This window comes from Oncorhynchus mykiss, chromosome 17 (assembly GCF_057628025.1).
Source record: "Oncorhynchus mykiss isolate SJ-2025 chromosome 17, ASM5762802v1, whole genome shotgun sequence".
NCBI classification, from domain to species: Eukaryota; Metazoa; Chordata; class Actinopteri; order Salmoniformes; family Salmonidae; genus Oncorhynchus; species Oncorhynchus mykiss.
Window position 1 is genome coordinate 50,540,819 of NC_143038.1, and position 20,081 is coordinate 50,560,899.

The 20,081-nt window shown below is 43.6% G+C and overlaps 1 protein-coding gene across 5 annotated transcripts in view; it reads left to right on the forward strand.

Moving 5' to 3' along the window:
• LOC110494438 (ATP-dependent chromatin remodeler CHD5) overlaps positions 1-19,502 on the forward strand; it is a 51,736-nt gene extending 32,234 nt beyond the window's left edge. Inside the window, exons 15-39 of one of the 5 annotated variants that reach the window (XM_090205858.1) lie at positions 314-514; positions 633-770; positions 1,015-1,136; positions 1,388-1,561; positions 1,678-1,819; positions 2,019-2,268; positions 2,381-2,505; positions 2,690-2,957; positions 3,141-3,313; positions 3,550-3,724; positions 4,321-4,407; positions 4,553-4,641; positions 4,724-4,857; positions 4,992-5,136; positions 5,369-5,534; positions 5,972-6,049; positions 6,627-6,818; positions 6,962-7,051; positions 7,196-7,357; positions 7,601-7,709; positions 7,859-7,991; positions 12,237-12,498; positions 12,587-12,750; positions 12,947-13,073; positions 13,359-19,502. In XM_090205858.1, coding sequence (XP_090061984.1) covers positions 314-514; positions 633-770; positions 1,015-1,136; positions 1,388-1,561; positions 1,678-1,819; positions 2,019-2,268; positions 2,381-2,505; positions 2,690-2,957; positions 3,141-3,313; positions 3,550-3,724; positions 4,321-4,407; positions 4,553-4,641; positions 4,724-4,857; positions 4,992-5,136; positions 5,369-5,534; positions 5,972-6,049; positions 6,627-6,818; positions 6,962-7,051; positions 7,196-7,357; positions 7,601-7,709; positions 7,859-7,991; positions 12,237-12,498; positions 12,587-12,750; positions 12,947-13,073; positions 13,359-13,483 — 3,831 coding nt within the window. In that variant the 3' untranslated portion in view covers positions 13,484-19,502. The remainder of the gene's footprint in view (positions 1-313; positions 515-632; positions 771-1,014; positions 1,137-1,387; positions 1,562-1,677; positions 1,820-2,018; positions 2,269-2,380; positions 2,506-2,689; positions 2,958-3,140; positions 3,314-3,549; positions 3,725-4,320; positions 4,408-4,552; positions 4,642-4,723; positions 4,858-4,991; positions 5,137-5,368; positions 5,535-5,971; positions 6,050-6,626; positions 6,819-6,961; positions 7,052-7,195; positions 7,358-7,600; positions 7,710-7,858; positions 7,992-12,236; positions 12,499-12,586; positions 12,751-12,946; positions 13,074-13,358) is intronic. The other 4 variants (XM_090205860.1, XM_090205859.1, XM_090205861.1 and 1 more) reach the window with 4 other exon arrangements.
• The last annotated feature ends 579 nt before the right edge of the window (positions 19,503-20,081 follow it).

The window sequence follows — 20,081 nt, forward strand, 5'->3', positions numbered from 1 at the left end:
TCATACAGAACAGGGGCCTGTTTGTTTGGTATTCATGTTCTATGACGTTATTAAAGGACAAGTTTTCTTTTTAACAAACCAAATGTCTATTTTTGATGTAAATATCATTTTATAGAAGGGTCCAGACACCTTTTTCTATAACATACCATTTTCATCAAAAATAGACATTTGGTTGTATAAATGAAAACTTCTCCTTTGGGTAAATACAACACAATAGAATCAGTACTGATTAAAGTACTACAATGTATGTTGCATATATTGTCAAATAGTATCTTTAGTCATGACTGAAACATGCCCCCCCCCTCCCCTTCAGGGTCACTCCAAAGGGCCATACCTGGTCAGTGCCCCCCTGTCCACCATCATCAACTGGGAGAGGGAGTTTGAGATGTGGGCCCCAGACTTCTACGTGGTCACTTACACTGGGGACAAAGATAGCCGAGCGGTCATCAGGGAGAACGAGTTCACTTTTGAGGACAGTACAGTCAAGACAGGCCGCAAGGTCTTCCGTATGAAGGTATCACCATGAACTACAGTTACAATGTATTAAATCTCAGTGAACATCGACAAGCGTGTAATTTACATTGAAAGGAGAGTGGTTGTCATATCTAGAATCTCTGTTTTGGTCTTGACAGAAAGATAGTGCCATCAAGTTCCATGTGTTGTTGACATCATATGAGCTGATTACCATTGATCAGACCATTCTGGGCTCCATTAACTGGGCCTGTCTGGTGGTGGACGAGGCCCACAGACTGAAGAACAACCAGTCAAAGGTAACCCACCTCAAATTAAACCAATGCATTCAACAAATTGATGGAATTGGTCATTATTGTATTTTTCACTGCTAAATTGTCTAATAGTCCGTTTCTTAAGATCTAAATTCTGATTTCTTTACAATCTATTATCAATATATTATCCATCTCCTCCCTTTCAACTTCATCAACCTCGTATATAATTATTACTCAACTCTATTTGTGGCTTGGTTGAGCCTCTAATGTCTCTGTCACTGTACCTTAGTTTTTCAGAATCCTCAACGGTTATAAGATCTACTATAAGCTGCTACTGACTGGCACTCCTCTGCAGAACAACCTGGAGGAGCTGTTTCACCTGCTCAACTTCCTCACCCCAGAGAGATTTAAGTAAGAGCTGTACTGTACCCCCCACTGGGGCCCCTCCATTAGCCTGGCAGTCTGCCTATGGGGCCTGCTAGCTGCTGCTGTAGCAGAGCGTAAAGAGCTACTGCTTAGGGAGATGCAATGGTGACCACAGGGTCCTCCTTACAGTACTGCCTGAAGCCAAGGCTTCCATTGCTCATTTTAACATTGACTGTACCATCTTTAAAAGGTATCTATAAACTGTTTTGCTGTGTCTGTGCTTTCTCTTTCTGCAGTAACCTGGAGGGCTTTCTGGAAGAGTTTGCAGACATCTCCAAGGAGGACCAGATCAAGAAGCTGCATGACCTGCTGGGCCCACACATGCTCAGGAGACTGAAGGCTGATGTCTTCAAGAACATGCCTTCCAAGACAGAGCTCATTGTACGAGTGGAGCTCAGCCCCATGCAGAAGTTAGTTAGTCCTCTTCTAGTACTTTTCTATTGGACTTCCCATTGTTGTATAAAACCTCTTCTGAGTTGTACCCCCAGGCTTAATCTGCCTCTCACCTTTGACCTCTGACTAACAGGAAGTACTACAAGTTCATCCTGACGCGGAACTTTGAGGCGCTCAACTCCAAGGGCGGGGGTAACCAGGTGTCCCTTCTCAACATCATGATGGACCTGAAGAAGTGTTGCAACCACCCCTACCTGTTCCCAGTGGCAGCCATGGTGAGGGAGGGTGGAGAGATGGGGGAGGGGAGAGGGAGTGATGAGGAGGAGAGAAGTGAAGGGAGAAGGGAAGTTATGTATTGTAGAAGTTTATAGGTTGCCAACATGCAGGTATTTGTGTTTATCAGTGAGAGTTGACTGTCTGTGTGTGAGGTGCTGTGCTTTCTCATTGGGTTATTTGCTCTTTGTGTAAATGCAGGAGGCGCCAGTGTTACCCAATGGCTCTTATGATGGGAATCAGCTGGTCAAGTCCTCAGGCAAACTCACCCTGCTCCAGAAGATGCTGAAGAAACTCAAAGATGAAGGACACAGAGTTCTCATCTTCTCGCAGATGACTAAGATGCTGGATCTGCTTGAGGACTTTCTGGAATACGAGGGCTACAAATATGAACGCATCGATGGAGGCATCACAGGGGGGCTACGACAGGAGGCTATCGACCGCTTCAATGGTGAGTTATGCTGCTGTTCTGTCTTTGTCCAGCAGGGAGCAGCACAGACAGCACTTATACTCACACACTTGCGTAAACACTCCATGACTGTGTGACTTAATTTCTACTGCAGCACCGGGCGCACAGCAGTTCTGCTTCCTGCTCTCCACCCGAGCTGGAGGCCTGGGCATCAACCTAGCCACGGCAGACACCGTCATCATCTACGACTCAGATTGGAACCCTCACAACGATATCCAGGTACTGTGGGACATGGTACACACTAAGACAGGCTACATAATAAACTGTCGTCTGTATGCATTAGAACCCTCACAGAGTTGTGAATAGTCTCTTTCCATTTCTCTTCCTCCTTGACACCCTGTTCTGTATCTGTCTCTGTCTCTGCTCCTCTCACTCTCTCCCTCCCTCCATCTCTCTGCTGCAGGCATTCAGCAGGGCCCACCGTATAGGTCAGAACAAGAAGGTGATGATCTATCGCTTCGTGACAAGGGCCAGCGTGGAGGAGCGTATCACCCAGGTGGCCAAGAGGAAGATGATGTTGACCCACCTTGTGGTGAGGCCCGGCCTGGGCTCCAAAACCGGCTCCATGTCCAAACAGGAGCTGGACGACATCCTCAAGTTTGGCACTGAGGAGCTCTTCAAGGATGAGATGGAGGCGGCCGCTCGGGCCATGGGTTCCCACCAGAAACTGTGTAAGACTAATGATGCGCGTACTGACTACACTGACTACAATGTGTCACAATTATAATTCATTTCTGTATGAAAAAGTCAAACCTGTTTTGCCAGGAACATATTGTAGTTTTTAACTGATTTGAACAAGATGTAAGTCTGTGTTCCTCTGACACAGTATATTGTGAATCGTGTGTTTACTCCAGGGGACATAAAGGATGGAGATGAGGGCAGTGTCATTCACTATGATGACAATGCCATCTCCAAGCTGCTGGACCGTAGCCAGAATGCCACGGAGGACACTGAGATCCAGAACATGAACGAATACCTCAGCTCCTTCAAGGTGGCCCAGTATGTGGTCAAAGACGAGGACGCGGAGGTAAGGACACACACACTCAGTCAGCATTGGAGGTGTCTATGTCTAGGAGTGGCTCTGTTATGTATTCTCACAGTGTGTGTATGTGTATTCAGACGTCTCTCTTCATTGTATTCTCACTTTAATCAGTAGTAGCTAAGGTAACCACTTTGTTTACCCAGTAGTATCCTTGTTTCCTTGTTCACTATTCTCACTGTGTGTGTGTTCCTGTGTGCGTCTGTGGGTGTGCGTGTGTTCAGGAGGAGCCCCAGCGGGAGATCATTAAGCAGGAGGAGAATGTGGATCCAGACTACTGGGAGAAGCTGCTGAGGCACCACTATGAGCAGCAGCAGGAGGACCTGGCCCGTAACCTGGGCAAAGGCAAACGCATCCGCAAGCAGGTCAACTACAACGACACGTCTCAGGAGGACCAAGGTTTGCCCCATACTGTACTGTACACTCTGGCCTGCATTTCTCTTCTGCTTTAACAGGAAATATATGCTTATTCCCCCTCCTAGGGAAAAGTTTAGTGAACTAAGCATCCCTCTAGATATACCTCTGGTAACACGAGTGGCACACTATACCTCTTTTTGGTTATGTGTGTATAACTATAGCAGCTTGCTTGAAAATAGTGACACATTTAGAAGCTGTATTGCTTTATATTGCTTTAGCTTTACAGTATGTGAGTTGTGTTGAGGTGCTCTTTAACACGATCCCCCATAGTTCAACAATAGGTATTTGAGACTGAAGGGGAACTGTTTTAAAACCCATCTAAAGCAAAAGCACACTCAGAGACGAAGTGTTGATGAAGAGCACAGTCCACCAGTGTAGTGGCTGGGAGGACCGAGCAGACAGAGGCTCTGCTGCTAGTCGGTAGTAGTCAGTAGAGGATGCCTGCCCCCTAGTGGAGTAGTGTGCATGCCCACTGTAGTGGTCTGCAGTGCCAGCCCCCCCCCCCCCCCCCTCCCTAGTGGGCCCCTGCAGAAGTGAATGCACTGTGCTGTTTCTCTCTGATCTGATCTGTGGCTCAGAGTGGCAGGATGATCTTTCAGACAATCATTCCGAGTACTCCGTGGGGTCCGAGGACGAGGACGAAGATTTCGAGGAGAGGCCGGAAGGTGGGTGTCAATGAGACCTGCGTAATCACTACGTTATAGATTACTCGCTCAGTGCCAGCTCTGCTCTGTGTAGATGGGCCTGGAACCTATCATTGGTAAGATGTTACTGAGGCACCTGTCTGATGGTGGGGGTGTTTCTCTGTAGGTGGGCGCAGGCACTCTCGCAGACAGCTGAAGAGTGACAGGGACAAACCTCTGCCACCCCTGCTGGCACGCGTAGGGGGCAACATCGAGGTAAGGAAGCACTCTGGTTTTATTTTAGTAGACAACGTGTGTGCGTGTTGATTTGACTAGTGGGTATAATGCTCTGTGCCAGGTGCTGGGGTTCAACACCCGTCAGCGGAAGGCCTTCCTCAATGCTATCATGCGCTGGGGCATGCCTCCTCAGGACGCCTTCAACTCTCACTGGCTGGTCAGAGACCTGAGAGGGAAGAGTGAGAAAGAGTTCAGGTATTTAAAGCTCATCTTGTATTCAGGAGTATTTTAACTGGGATTCAACGGCATCTCAACAGTCTCTACTGTTCACCATTACGTCCCATTCAAATGCATACCTGTCTGTGTATGATGTTTCCCTGTCTCTCTAGGGCCTATGTGTCCCTGTTCATGAGACATCTTTGTGAGCCGGGGGCAGATGGAGCGGAGACCTTTGCAGACGGTGTCCCACGAGAGGGCCTGTCCCGCCAACATGTCCTCACCAGGATCGGAGTTATGTCTCTGGTCAGGAAAAAGGTACACATCAACCAATCATTAAAATTTACCAACCAATCACATAAATCAAACCCAGCAGAAAACAACTAGTTCCCCTCCTAACTGGGATGAGCAATGTTTAGATTTAGTAAGGCTGGTTCCCTGCCTTTAGCATCTGGTTTTAGATAGCATGCCTTCAATACAAAGTCTAGAATGGTGGAGAAACCCAGTGTCCTCTCATAGATTGTTAACTCACTGTTGTGTCTGTATCCAGGTCCAGGAGTTTGAGCATGTCAATGGAAAGTACAGCACTCCAGACCTGATCCCACTTGGACTAGAGTTGAAGAAACTGACTGAGAGTCTGTCCTCTGACCCCAACACCCCTGTCCCTGCCAGCCCTGCAGCCACACCCCAGCCTCCTGGCACTCCTGTCCCACCAGGTCAGAGTCACATTTGTTTTTTAGTTTTTTGCCAGGTTAGTCTCATTGAGATAAAAATGTAAAAAACTATTTTCCTAGAGAGACCTGGCCAAAATAGCAGCACACAGTTTCAGACATAATTAAAACACAAAGCACCACAGTTTAAAAACATACATTTACACATTGAGCAGGCAAGAAATATGTGGGAAGGTGTGGTGCATCTAAGGGTCAAAACATTCAGCCGCTCACTTTATTGTCCACCAGAGATTTGAGCCTAACTTTGAACTCATTCAAGAAGACCAGCTCCTGCAGTTTCATGTCCATTTGTAGCTTCTTCCAGTGTGTAGTGTGTGTGTTTGTTTGTGTGTGTGTGTGTGTGTTTCACTTATGTTAGTTCATTAGATTTATTAAACAGGAAATGAGAGACAATGTTGGTGATTGATTTGCTGTTTTTACAGAGAAGATGGACTCAACCTCAGGGCCTACTGAAGACAAGGAGACCACAGAATTAGAGTACAAGAAGCTACCAGAACTGGTCAGAGTTCACTCCTCTTCTTCTGAAATGTTCCTTAATTGCCCTGTCTCTTATCCTTCTTATCCCTCTATCTTTTACTGTCTTCATACTGTTCTTTTCCCCTACATCTAATTGAATCGTTCTTATAATTCAAAACATATGCCACCTTCTAACTATCACCTTTTAATGTAAACTGACTCTGTCTCTCTCAATTCAATTCAAGGGCTTTATTGGCATGGGAAACGTGTTAACATTGCCAAAGCAAGTGAGGTAGACAACATACAAAGTGAATATATAAAGTGAAAAACAACAAAAATTAACAGTAAACATTACACATACAGAGGTTTCAAAACAGTAAAGACATTACAAATGTCATATTATATATATAAATATATATATACAGTGTTTTAACAATGTACAAATGGTTAAAGGACACAAGATAAAATAAATAAGCATAAATATGGGTTGTATTTACAATGGTGTTTGTTCTTCACTGGTTGCCCTTTTCTCGTGGCAACTCTCTCTCCCCCATCTGTCTCTTCCTCTCCGTCTGTGATGGTTGTCTCTCCAGACTAATCTAAGTACAGAGTCATCTTCCCAGGTAGAGAAGACGGACAAGGCTGCTGACAGGGATGAGACAGTGAAGTGCAGCACAGAGGACAAACCAGTCTCCTCAGAGGAGAGTAGTGAAAGGACAGGCACACCCTCCACACTTCCAGAGCCATTCACCAATCCTAAAGAGCCTCCATCCAAACAGACAGAGCTGTCCTCCAATCAAAGCTCACCAAAAGGTGAGTGGTGCATTACATGGTTATTATGATCCAATGAGATGTAAATGGTTAATGTATTGGCTTTGGTTTGTCCCACCTCATAAAAGTCAGTTGTGACATTTCTCTGTTTTGATTTGGCCGTGTGTCTGTCTATGACCCCCTAGCGGAGCCTTGTAGAGAGACAGAGAAGTCTTTAGATAAAGGAGACAGTGATAATGCCCCAGCCAAACCTGAGGAAAAGGAACTGAAGCCAGGTAAATGCACAACAAGAAAAACCTGAAAACCTTCTCACTCTTTGAGTAGCAAGAGTGAAAGACACATTACTGTATATTAGTGAGGTAACACTTTTTCCTGAGGGTGGAACTCAAACATTGAATCTTGTCAATCCATTTACTTAGTTTTTTCAGACGAGCCCAAGAGCGAGGACATGCCAGTGCCCGAGGGCAGGCTTAATGGTGAGAAAGAAGCACAGGAGGAGACGGAGGACATCAGGAGGGAGGTGGAGAAGAACGGCTTCAAAATGAGGTTCATGTTCAACATCGCCGACGGAGGCTTCACAGGTGAGGGATGAGCAGGAGATACAGGTAGTATAATATTTTAATATATGCCATTTAGCAGATACTTGTATCCAAAGCACTTATTCGTGCATGTATTTTTTGTATGGGTGGCCCCAGCAGGAATCAAACCTACAATCCTGGTGTTACAAGCGCCATGCTCTACCAATTGAGCCATACAGGACAGCTAAGGTATAGGAAGGAACACTACATGTTTGGTCAGGTCTAATGTTTGTTAATCTCTGTCAGAGCTACACACCCTGTGGCAGAACGAGGAGCGGGCCGCTGTGTCATCTGGGAAGATGTATGACATCTGGCACCGTCGCCACGACTACTGGTTGCTGGCTGGCATCGTAACGTATCCTTCCTCTGCATCTTACAGAGCTGGTCAGAATTCACAGTGCACAGTAATTCACTTGTCTGGTCTCAGAGGAGCTGAAGTCTTAAAGCTATTTGTGATGTGAAGTTCTTTTATAATGTTTGTTTTCACTGATGGGGGAACCTCAGACATGGCTATGCCCGCTGGCAGGACATTCAGAACGACCCACGTTATGCCATCCTCAATGAGCCCTTCAAGACTGAGATGCACAAGGGGAACTACCTGGAGATGAAGAACAAGTTCCTGGCTCGTCGCTTTAAGGTGAGATGCTTCTTGCTGTCATAAAAACACATTCGTGAACATCCTGAATCTGAATAGTGGGCAAAACAACATTTCAATATCTCTCTCTTTCTCTCTCTCTCTCTGTCTTTCTGTCTCTCTGTCTCTGTGTGTGCATGCTGGGAGCATTTTGTAGTTGAGAGGCCGTGTGGAGGGCTCTGTCCATACTTATTTTCTTGATTCTTTCCTTGGTCTTTTCTTTCATTTTTTTTCCTATGGTGGAGGATTAAAGCACTGTTAGTTTAGTGGTATCCACTGTTAGTTTAGTGGTATCCACTGTTAGTTTAGTGGTATCCACTGTTAGTTTAGTGGTATCCACTGTTAGTTTAGTGGTATCCACTGTTAGTTTAGTGGTATCCACTGTTAGTTTAGTGGTATCCACTGTTAGTTTAGTGGTATCCACTGTTAGTTTAGTGGTATCCACTGTTAGTTTAGTGGTATCCACTGTTAGTTTAGTGGTATCCACTGTTAGTTTAGTGGTATCCACTGTTAGTTTAGTGGTATCCACTGTTAGTTTAGTGGTATCCACTGGGTTTTTTTTAAGTTAGGGAGGAAGAGAACAGCGTTTTAGGGGGCCATGGAATCGCAGGCCGCTGTGGCTGGGTCTAGTCATGCTATAGATGGTGGTGTAGATGAGGCTGGGCCTAGTCATGCTATAGATATTGGTGTAGATGAGGCTGGGCCTAGTCATGCTATAGATGGTGGTGTAGATGAGACTGGGTCTAGTCATGACATGGATGGTGGTGTAGATGAGGCTGGGTCTAGTCATGACATGGATGGTGGTGTAGATGAGGCTGGGTCTAGTCAGGTTATGCTAGTGGATGAGGAGAGTATAGTGGGGAAGGGGACGGTGTCAGGACGGTGTCAAGCGGAAAAGGAAAAAGGGGGCAGAAGACAGGAGGTGGGAGGGGAGGCTGGTGTGGTCAAAAGTGCAAATGAACCTTTGCCTGGTGCTGGGGGGGGGGGGGGAGAAAGAGAAGAAAGGGCAGGTGGTCAGGATGGGAGATGGAGATGAGGATGGCGAGTCTGAGGAGGAGGACGATGAGGATGCTTTTTTTTCAGACTCAGTGGGTCCAGAGCTGAGAGGCAAAGGGTCAAAGTGCACGGTGAGGGAACTGTCAAGGTTCCTGAATGAGACTAAAGGGAAAAAGGTTCATCTTGAAGCTTTTTTCTTGCTGTCTGTGAAGGTTTGTAAGATCAGAACAACACGCTGTGGAAAATGAGGGGCATGGTGTCCTCTCACCCAGGAAACGGTTGAGGAAGTAGGTCACAACCGTGCGTAAAGGTCTACCTTCAGACACTGTTTAGATTCATAATTTTTTTCTGATACTGGGGCTTTTTGAGCTTTGCTATTGGTCTCGTTCTCTGCTGGTTTTTCTCCCACTTCTTATGGAGACTCTTTGGGTAGGCTCGCTCAATATAAATGGCGCCAGAGATGCGGGAAAGAGGAGTGTGTTGGGTGAATATGTAAAACAAAAAGAAGTACAGGTGTTGTTTCTGCAGGAGATGCATAGTGATGTGCTGAATGAAGTCGATTGGGGGCTCTGGTGGAAAGGGGGTGGCAGTCGTTGCACCGTGCCTGTCCGTAAAAATGTGCTCCTCAAAGGAGGTGTGTAGGAGTAGACTGCTTGTAGTAAAATAAATAAAAATTGTCCTTATAAATGTGTATGCGCCTAACACAGGGAGAGAGAGATGGTGTCAAGCGGTCTGTTTGAGTGTCTTAGACAGGAACTCTCACAGGTAGTGCCTGAGGAGACACTGGTGGTTGGCGGGGACTGGAACTGTACGATGGATTATACAAAAGACTGAAATGGGGAGGAGCCTCATTCAGGCTCAGTGGGGGTGTTAATGGACATCATTAAGCAGTTTGACATAGTGGATGTTTGGAGAACTAGATATCCCAACACAAGATAGTATACATGGGGGAAGGTCTTTGGGGCTAGGGTGAGTGCAGCCCAACACAAGATGGTATACATGGGGGAAGGTCTTTGGGGCTAGGGTGAGTGCAGCCCGACTCGATCGATTTTACATGTCCAGGAATCAGAGTAATAGGCTGCTGGGCGCTACCATTCTCCCGGTAGGTTTTTCAGATCACATAGCCATGGCTCGGCTGTCTGTTTCACCAGGGCATCGGCAGGGATCCTATTAGAAGTTTAATGTAAAGTTCTAACACTTTTTGCTGAGGCTTCCAGACTTTTTGGGAAAGATGGGGGCATCGAAGAGAGGAGTATCAGTCTCTGAGTCAATGGTGGGATATTGAAAAAGTCCAAATTCGGCTTTTCTGTCAACAGTATACAGCTCTCTCATCCTCAGAGGCTAGGAGAGTACTGGGGGAACTTGAGCATAGTATCAGTGAAGTGGAGGTAGAGCTGGCGGGGCAAGGCAATGTAGGCCTTCAGGCTAATTTAGCTGAATTACGTAGGGACTTGGGCAGTTTACATAGGGACCTTAGTATAAAACCGTGGAGTTGCTTATGGCAGAACTGTGTGATCCTATGTGTGCTGAGGTTTTGTTTGCAGAACTCCCTAAGCTCTCTCTGGCACATAGGTATGAAATGGACATTCCCATGAACTGGCAGAGGCCATAACCCAAATGTCCCCCGGCCGTGCACTGGGGGTCGATGGACTCCCAGTACAGTTTTATAAAATATTCTGGGGAATAATTGGACTGGACTTCTTTTGCGTGTTGCATGAGTGCATCGAAGTAGGAGAGGTGCCAATGATCTGCCGTCGGGCTGTTCTGACTCTCTATCCCAAAAAAGGGGACTTGTGTGAACTTGGGTGGCAGTCTAGTGGTTAGAGCGTTGGGCCAGTAACCGAAGGGATGCTAGATCGAATCCCAGAGCTGACAAGGTAAAAATCGGTTGTTCTGCCCCTGAACAAGGCAGTTAACCCACTGTTCCTAGGCCGTCATTGTAAATAAGAATTTGTTCTTAACTGACTTGCCTAGTTAAATGAAATTTGAAAAATATATTTTTTTAAAGAACTTTAAAGATTTTAACACTCTGAGCCTGGTGGCGTTTGGGGGAGCGGGGGGGTAAAGCCTTCTTCAACCTCTGCATTAAGGTGAGGAACATTAGGAGCCTTACAGGAGTGAAGGCACATCAGTGGCAGGGGGTATATGGGGCGGAGAGAATGGTGGGTCTTAGATGGAGGGGTCTCTGAACTTCCAGTACCAAAAAGGTCAGGGGACCACCAGTGGAGGGTTCTACGAGGAGCCCTGGACACTAACAGCTGGTTGGCACGGGTCGACCCGGGAGTCAGACGGGTGTGTCCTTTCTGTGTCATGAGTGAAACTGTGATTCATGTGTTTTCTGTGTGCACCAGGTTAATGCCTTTAATGTCTCTGTTGGAATGTCTGTGTGAGAGGTTGGGAGTGGAGTTTACTGTTGGGATGTTTATAATGGGGTACAGGTATTCAAAAAAGGAAAATGCCAGATTTGTGTTTCTGTTTGCTCAGGCAAAGTTGGCTATTTAGCTAACAAGGAGGAACAGGGTCAAAGGTGGGGGGATAACAGACCCTTTACTATTATTTAATGGGATGGTCTCTGCATGTCTTAGGGTGGAATGTGAGTTCTATAAAATTATAAAAAGTGTGTAGATGTTTCAGGAGACACAGTGGGGCAAAAAAGTATTTAGTCAGCCACCAATTGTGCAAGTTCTCCCACTTAAAAATATGCGAGAGGCCTTTAATTTTCATCATAGGTACACTTCAACTATGACAGACAAAATGAGAAAAGAAAATCACATTGTAGAATTTTTTATGAATTTATTTGCAAATTATGGTGGAAAACAAGTATTTGGTCAATAACAAAAGTGTATCTCAATACTTTGTTATTTACCCTTTGTTGGCAATGACAGAGGTCAAACATTTTCTGTAAGTCTTCATAAGGTTTTCACACACTGCTGCTGGTATTTTGGCCCATTCCTCCATGCAGATCTCCTCTAGAGCAGTGATGTTCTCCCCCAAGATGACTGACTAAATACTTTTTTGCCCCACTGTATGTTGTGGGGGGGGTTTGTCTGTACAGCTGGAGAAGATGGGTTTGATATACGGTTGTAGAAGCAGTGAGATTTGGTTAGTCTAATGTGTTGTTTTGTATCGTGGGGTAGAGGGCAGTACAGGGGATATTCATTTTTTAAAGGGGGGGGGGGGTGAGGTTTTAAAAAAAGGAAAGAGGATGTATTATTAAAGAAAGACAATGTCAAAAGTCTCTCTCTCTTTTAGCTGTTGGAGCAGGCCCTGGTGATAGAGGAGCAGTTAAGAAGGGCAGCGTACCTGAATATGACCCAGGACCCCAACCACCCGGCTATGGCCCTGAATACCCGCTTTGCTGAGGTGGAGTGTCTGGCTGAGTCCCACCAGCACCTGTCCAAGGAGTCTCTGGCCGGGAACAAGCCAGCCAACGCTGTGCTGCACAAAGGTCTGTCATCTCCCAGTGTGTACACAGCAGCAGGACTAAAACACTGTCTACAAACTCAAGATCTGGGTGAATAAAAATTAAGTATTGCATCAACTGTAGATAAGATTGGATACATTAGTGCATTCTCGTCATTGACGGTGTCTGTGTGTTCCAGTACTGAACCAGCTGGAGGAGCTGCTGAGTGATATGAAGGCAGACGTGACGCGGCTTCCCAACATGTTGTCCCGGATCCCCCCGGTGTCTGCCCGTCTGCAGATGTCTGAGAGGAGCATCCTCAGCCGCCTCACCAGCCGCGGCAACGAACCTCCGCCCCAACAGGTACTGTACAGGCATGGGCTCGGATATGGTGAAAGGTGGGTTAGGATTGGTACAATTAGGTTTAGTTTGGTTGGAGCAAGGTTAGGCTCAGGGTACTGTAGGTTTGGCTTGGTTTAGTTGGGGTGCTTTGGTTTGGTAAGTCATTTTGGTTGATATCATCATTGACAAGATGTGTAAATTGTGTTCTGTACTCCAGCCGTTCGGCCAGAGCTCATTTGCCTGTTCCCAGATGTACAGCACTGGTTTTGGGGGCAGCTTCCGGGGGCCTGCGGGAGGAGCCATGGTCAACTACAGCCAGATGCCCCTGGGACCCTACGTCAGTGGTAAGAGGCCTGTCTCTGCACGACTGTAGGTCTAACTGTAAGATGAGATGTTCCTTATCTGAACAGCCGAGGACAGAAACTGCAAGATAACTGAAAAAGAAGGAGCACTGTAAGATGAAATGCTGCTCTGTGTCCCTTTCTAATAATATGTTAGGGAATGAAAAGCTTAAAATGTTTTATGTGGGTCATTTATTTTTCTGAGCACCCTTTCTTTGGTATCCCTGTTTGATATCCCTTCACCCCCCTCCCCCCAAATTATTCCCCCCCCGGGGCCCCCTTTTCTAGTGTCCAACGGCCCCCCACCCCCGTCCAGCCACCTGGACAAGAAGTCCTGCGACCCGCTGAGGGACGTCACCACCCCTGACCTCAAGTCAGGCAAGCCCAGTGATGTCATCTGTATTGAAGATTAGATCAGCTATCCCAAAATTGATCTGGAGTCAGCCAAGCCCAGGGATGTCAACTATTATATAAATGATTACAGAATCTTCGCCCCCCCCCTTCCTCATCCTCCCCTCCTGTAAGAAGCTCTCTGTCTATGAATCAGAGGATAAACCTAGGAATAATACACAAATGTATTTATCTATCGTATGAATTGCACTTCTATCTTTCGAGGATTCTACAACATACTTCATGCAGTAGCTATTTGCTTTTATGACTTAGGTTGGTGAGTCAAGCAGAGGAACTGTCTATTATGATGTGAGAGTCAAACGACCTCAGACGCCCGGCTTCTGCTAACTGACACGTGGAAGGGAAGTGATCTTATAGAATGACTGGAACCGCCCTGTCTGAAGGGGAAAGTATTGGCTACAGGAAGAGCTGCAAAAAGTGAAAGTACACATGGTGGATGAGCCGGTGGAGGTGCCAATGCTCCGGAGCTGCTGTAATGAGAATCATCTGTGTCTATTCGTTGACTTTAGGCCTGGCTCTGCTCCTTCATTCTGGGTCTTTTCCTTCTGCGTTCATCTTTTGCCTATTCTTTGTGCATCGGGACCGACCTCTGCTGGAGCAGTGTGCTTTAGCTACGTACACATAGAAGGAAAATAGAACTATGAAGGCATAAGGCTCCCATCCTAGGATAATAGAGATCATAAGTGGGTGCTGATACGGCAGCCAATTCTCTCATTATGTTTACTACGTGTTTGTTTTATGGCAGAGCCTTGAGTTGGAACTTGTAAGAATAAGCGTGACTTTAAGGAAGTACAGCTACACTATGCCTCAACCCCTAAAGACTGCCATCTCCTGCCTCTGGAGAAAGGGATCCTAGTTACAGAGCTGCATTAGCTATTAATATACTAAGGGGTTCTCCCTTGTAATGTACATAGTTCAAGAGACTGCTGTTTATTTTGCCTTGCATTGTCATTGTGAATTTGACGCATACATGCATAAAACTGTAACAGGCTGGATTAGTGCAAAAAGTGAAGATCACATAGAAGTTACTAGCCTATTTCTGCAAATGTACATGTATTTCTTTAATATTTGAATGTGATTATTGGCCAACCTCCGGGGCCATGACTAGTGTGTGTTATAAACAGAATTTCCTCCTGTCTGTCATATGGTTGGGATGTCAAGCTAACTGTGTACTGGACATGGTGCTGGATGGGAGTAATTATGTTGCCTTTAACACATACAAGTTATTGTGTTATAGTTCCCCAAAGCGCCTCCTTCCCTCCCTCTTCCATTGTGAGAAATTAAAAACTAAAAAGTGCTTATGACACTACGTCACCTTTTGGCCTAGGTTTCATGTTTTCCATGAAATGTGCGTTATTGTGTGTGCTTCTTTTTAAGGTAAAGTGTTATTTCAGAATGTACTGCTTTAGTGCCACTTAAAGAGGTCTGCTCACTCCATGGCCCTGATGGCTAATGTCCCAGATTGTATGCTTGATAATCTTATAAATGGGTGGAATTATTTCCATTGAGAACTGAGGGCAGTGGTTGAATAAGATAGCTAATTCAATCATCAATAGATTATAATCTTCATAGAGTTTTTGAGGACCAAGGTTGGATAGCCATACAGTAAAAGTATCAAAAGCTGTTTTTGTTTTCTTGTTTTTTAATGTTTTGTTTTATATGGGTTTCTTGGAAGGGAACTGTTTATTGCATTACATGTTGTGAGGACTAAACTGTATCAGAGCGACAGCATGGATTCACTTGACAATAATTTTTATTCCATCTGTCTGCTAATGTGATTGTCCAAAGTGAAACTACCTTTTTAAGTGTTCAATGAGACTTAATTTGTTGAGATTTTTCATGAATGTGTGTATTACATTTACTCATTGAAAACCTTAAAGGCCCCAGTGCAGTCAAAAACGTGAATAACTTGTGTTTTATATATATTTCCACACTATGAGGTTGGAATAATACTGTGAAAATGATGATAATGTCCTTTTAGTGTAAGAGCTGTTTGAAAAGACTGCCTGAAATTTCAACCTATTTTCATGGGACTGAGTTTTGGCCTGCCTGGTGACATCACCAGGCGGTAAATTAGTTAACAGACCAATTAGAAAGAGAGCTCCAAACCGCTCAATAACAGCTAGTTTTCAGTTTACCCTCCCCACTCAAGATCACTCCCAGACAGTCCTGGCAAAATTCTTGCTTGTGATATTGCTCTTTGCTAAAAAAAAAAAAAGAGCTATTTTTGTTTCATTTTTATCATTTTAATCGAAAACAATCACAGTAAGGCACTTAATTGTTAACCGGAAATTATTTTATATTGAGATAAGAACGTCTGCATTGGACCTTTAAATGCGATGTTTGCTCTTAGAGGCATTACACTACCGTTCAAAAGTTTGGGCTCACTTAGAAATGTCCTTGTTTTTGAAAGAAAAGCACATTTTTTGTCCATTTTTAAAATAACATCAAATTGATCAGAAATACAGTGTAGACATTGTTAATGTTGTAAATGACTATTGTAGCTGGAAATGGCAGATTTTTTATGGAATATCTACATAAGCATACAGAGACCAATTATCAGCAACCATCACTCCTGTGTCGCAATAGCAAGTTGTGTTAGCTAATCCAAGTTTTTTTATTTTAAAAGGCTAATAGATCATTAGAAACCCCTTTTGCAATTATGTTAGCATAGCTGAAAACTGTTGTCCTGTTTAAAGAAGTAATAAAACTGGCCTTCTTTAGACTAGTTGAGTATCTGGAGCATCAGTATTTGTGGGTTTGATTACAGGCTCAAAATGGCTAGAAACAAAGTACTTTCTTCTGAAACTCGTCAGTCTATTCTTGCTCTGAGAAATTAAGGCTATTCCATGCAAGAATTTGTCAAGAAACTGAAGATCTCGTATAACGCTGTACTACTCCCTTCACAGAACAGCAAAAAACTGTATCTAACCAGAAAAGAAATAGGAGTGGGAGGCTCCGGTGCACAACTGAACAAGAGGATAAGTACATTAGAGTGTAGCGGAACCCCTCCGCAATAGCCAGTGAAAAGTGCATGGCGCCAAATTCAAAACAACAAAAATCTCATAATTAAAATTCCTCAAGCATACAAGTATTTTACACCATTTTCAAGATAAAATTCTTGTTAATCCAGCCACAGTGTCTGATTTCCAAAAGGATTTACAGTGAAAGTACCACAAACGATTATGTTAGGTCACCACCAAGCCACAGAAAAACACAGCCAGAGAGAGGAGTCACAAAAAATCAGAAATAGAGATAAAATTCATCACTAACCTTTGATGATCTTCATCAGATGACACTCATAGGACTTCATGTTACACAATACATGTATGTTTTGTTTGATAAAGTTCATATTTATATTAAAAAAATTGGAGTTTACATTGGCGCGTTACGTTCAGTAGTTCTAAAACTTTTGTGATTGTGCAGAGAGCCACATCAAATTACAGAAATACTCATAATAAACATTGAAATATAAATTATACATGGAACTTTAGATAAACTTTTCCTTAATGCAACCGCTGTGTCAGATAAAAAAAATAAAAAACTTTACGGAGAAAGCAAACCATGCAATAATCTGAGTACAGCCTTTAGACAACAAAGCAGCCAAAAGATACCCACCATATTGGGTAGTCAACATTACTCAGAAAAAAGCATTTTAAATATTCACTTACCTTTGATGATCTTCATCAGAATGCACTCCCAGGAATCCGAGTTCCACCATAAATGTTTCATTTGTTCGATAATGTCCACCAGTTATGTCCAAATATCTTCTTTTGTTAGGGCGTTTGGTAAACAAATCCAAAAGCGCGTTCAGGTCGCGCCGAACGAAAAGTTCAAAAAGTTCCGTTACAGCCCATAAAAACATGTCAAACTAAGTATGGAATTAATCTTTAGGATGTTTTTAACATAAAATGTAATTAATGTTCCAACCGGGCAATTCCTTTGTCTGTAAAAATGAAGTGGAACATAGCTACCTTTCACGTGAGCGCGCCTGACTGAGGCTGTGGCAACTCTGCCAGACCACTCACTCAAAGAGCTCTTATGAGCCCCTCCTTTAGAGTATAATCTTCACAACAGGTTCTAAATACTGTTGACATCTAGTGGAAGCCGTGGGAAGTGAAACATAACTAATATCCCACTGTATCTTCAATGGGGGCTGAGTTGAAAAACTACAAACCTCAGATTTCCCACTTCCTGGTTGGATTTTTTCTCAGGTTTTTGCCTGCCATATGAGTTCTGTTATACTCACAGACATCATTCAAACAGTTTTAGAAACGTCAGAGTGTTTTCTATCCAAATGTATTAATTATATGCATATTTTAGCTTTTACGGCTGAGTAGCAGGCAGCTTAATTTGGGCACGTTTTTCATCCAAGCTACCCAATACTGCCCCCTAATCCAAATAGGTTTAATTTCTCAGAACAAGAATAGACTGACGAGTTTCAGAAGAAAGTTCTTTGTTTCTAGCCATTTTGAGCATGTAATCAAACCCACAAACGCTGATACTCAACTAGTCTAAAGGCCAGTTTTATTGCTTCAGTAATTCAGGACAACAGTTTTCAGCTATGCTAACATAATTGCAAAAGGGGTTTCTAATGATCTATTAGCCTTTTAAAATGATAAACTTGGATTAGCTAAGACATCGTGCCATTGGAACATAGGAGTGATGGTTGCTGATAATGGGTCTCTGTATGCTTATGTAGATATTTCATAAAAAATCTGCCGTTTCCAGCTACAATAGTCATTTACAACATTAACCATGTCTACACTGTATTTCTGATCAATTTGATGTTATTTTAATGGACAAAAAATTTGCTTTTCTTTCAAAAACAAGGACATTTCTAAGTGAAGTGAGCCCAAACTTTTGAACGGTAGTGTACCTATTTGTATTATTTTTAATGACACGGCTATAGCCCTCATGTGGAGGTCTTGAGAAAGGAATTGTAAATGGACTGTCCTGAACTGAAGAGATTACTGTATACAGTACTGTGTGATTGTAGCTCTGCTCTATAGGCTTTTTATATGAATGTTCTGAGGTGCTCTGTTGGCTGAAAAGTGTTACTGCACAGTGTCTGCCCGTGTCTGACTGTCTTCTCAGACAAAGCACTTTACCTGAAGTTTAACTGAGTGCAGTATCACACGGCCTTGACTGACCTCATTCAATTACAAACACAACAATAGATATTGGCCAGTTGAAATAGGGATAACAAATAGGGCACATGTCAGTTCTTAGGCTACTATTTTGCCCCCAATTTAGTGCGTGTTTATCAGTGCTGTTCTGTCCATGGAGTGTACAGTCCCAGTGTTTCTGTTCATCCTGTTACTCCATTTGTAAGTCATGTGAGGGTCACTGTGTGGACTAGCTATAGTGTAGTTTTGGACAAGACCCACACACCTTGTCATTGATTGAAATAGGGTTACTGGATAGCAGCATATAACAACGCTATGTAAATACTAAGATTTACAATGCTTTGTCTCTCTCATACTCTTATCGATCATGTACCTAACTACACAGTATGCATGAGAGAAACTGAATGTTGCAGGGTAGTTGCCATAGAACTGCAATGTGCGCACAGGATGTGTTCAATCAAATCCACATGTCTGTTTCCTTACGGAGTGCTGAAGTGACTATGAAATGCAATCAAACTGAAGTCAGTATGAATGTAATGTGTTTGTAAGAAGGCCTCAGTCTAATACTATAAATATATTTACAGTGTATGTACATGCTTATAAACAAGGCTTCAAAAGCTACCAAATGACCCTGGTAAAGGCACCTTTGTTGCAGTGAATGTACAGCATGTGAAATCTTTTGTATGAAGGTTCACTTTGGTAAAGTTCGTAAAGTTCAGAGATGGTTGCTCTGTGTAGCTAGCTTTGAGAGAGACATTGAATTCAAGCAGTGTTTATAATGGTACAGATGTTTGTGCTAAATTGCAAATGAATGAAAAAAGTGAATTGTCATCTTTTACTTTGTACTCTGTGTATTTGTTCAATGTGTTTTAATAAATCCCCTCAACAACAATAGACATACCTCATTGCTTAAATGCACATCTGAGAAAATAAGCTAATTCTCAGTTTGAGTATGTTTGAGCTGTGAAGTTATATATTTGAAGGTGACTTTCTTTTGCTGAGAGTGAAACCCACAGGGCAGAAGGAAGGTTGGCTGCCCAAAAAAGACATGGAACAGCACAAATGAGGAGAAGATGAAGGCAGGAACCACCTGGAATGAAATCAAGAAAACGTTCCAGAACAGAGTTTTCTGGAGTTGCAGCTCTGAGGCCCTTTGTTCCACTAGGAGCTGAAAGGAATAAGCCAAGTAAGTCAAGTTGCCTTGAAACATCAATAAAGAGAATTAAGAAATAGTTTGAGTTTAGAACTGCAGGCTTGTTAATGGGGCTTGACCCCTGATGTCTGCCAGTGGTCCAGGTCACTCACTGCCTCGCCGTAAAGTAAATTAACTTAGGAGCAGAAATTGAGCCATTGACATATAAGTCATATAAGTCAGAGTTCAAGACATTCAGCCAATCACAGCTTTTACGGTACATTATTCTCTTTCCTTGAATATATAAATTGACCAAAATGTTTGTACCTAAAAAGGAGA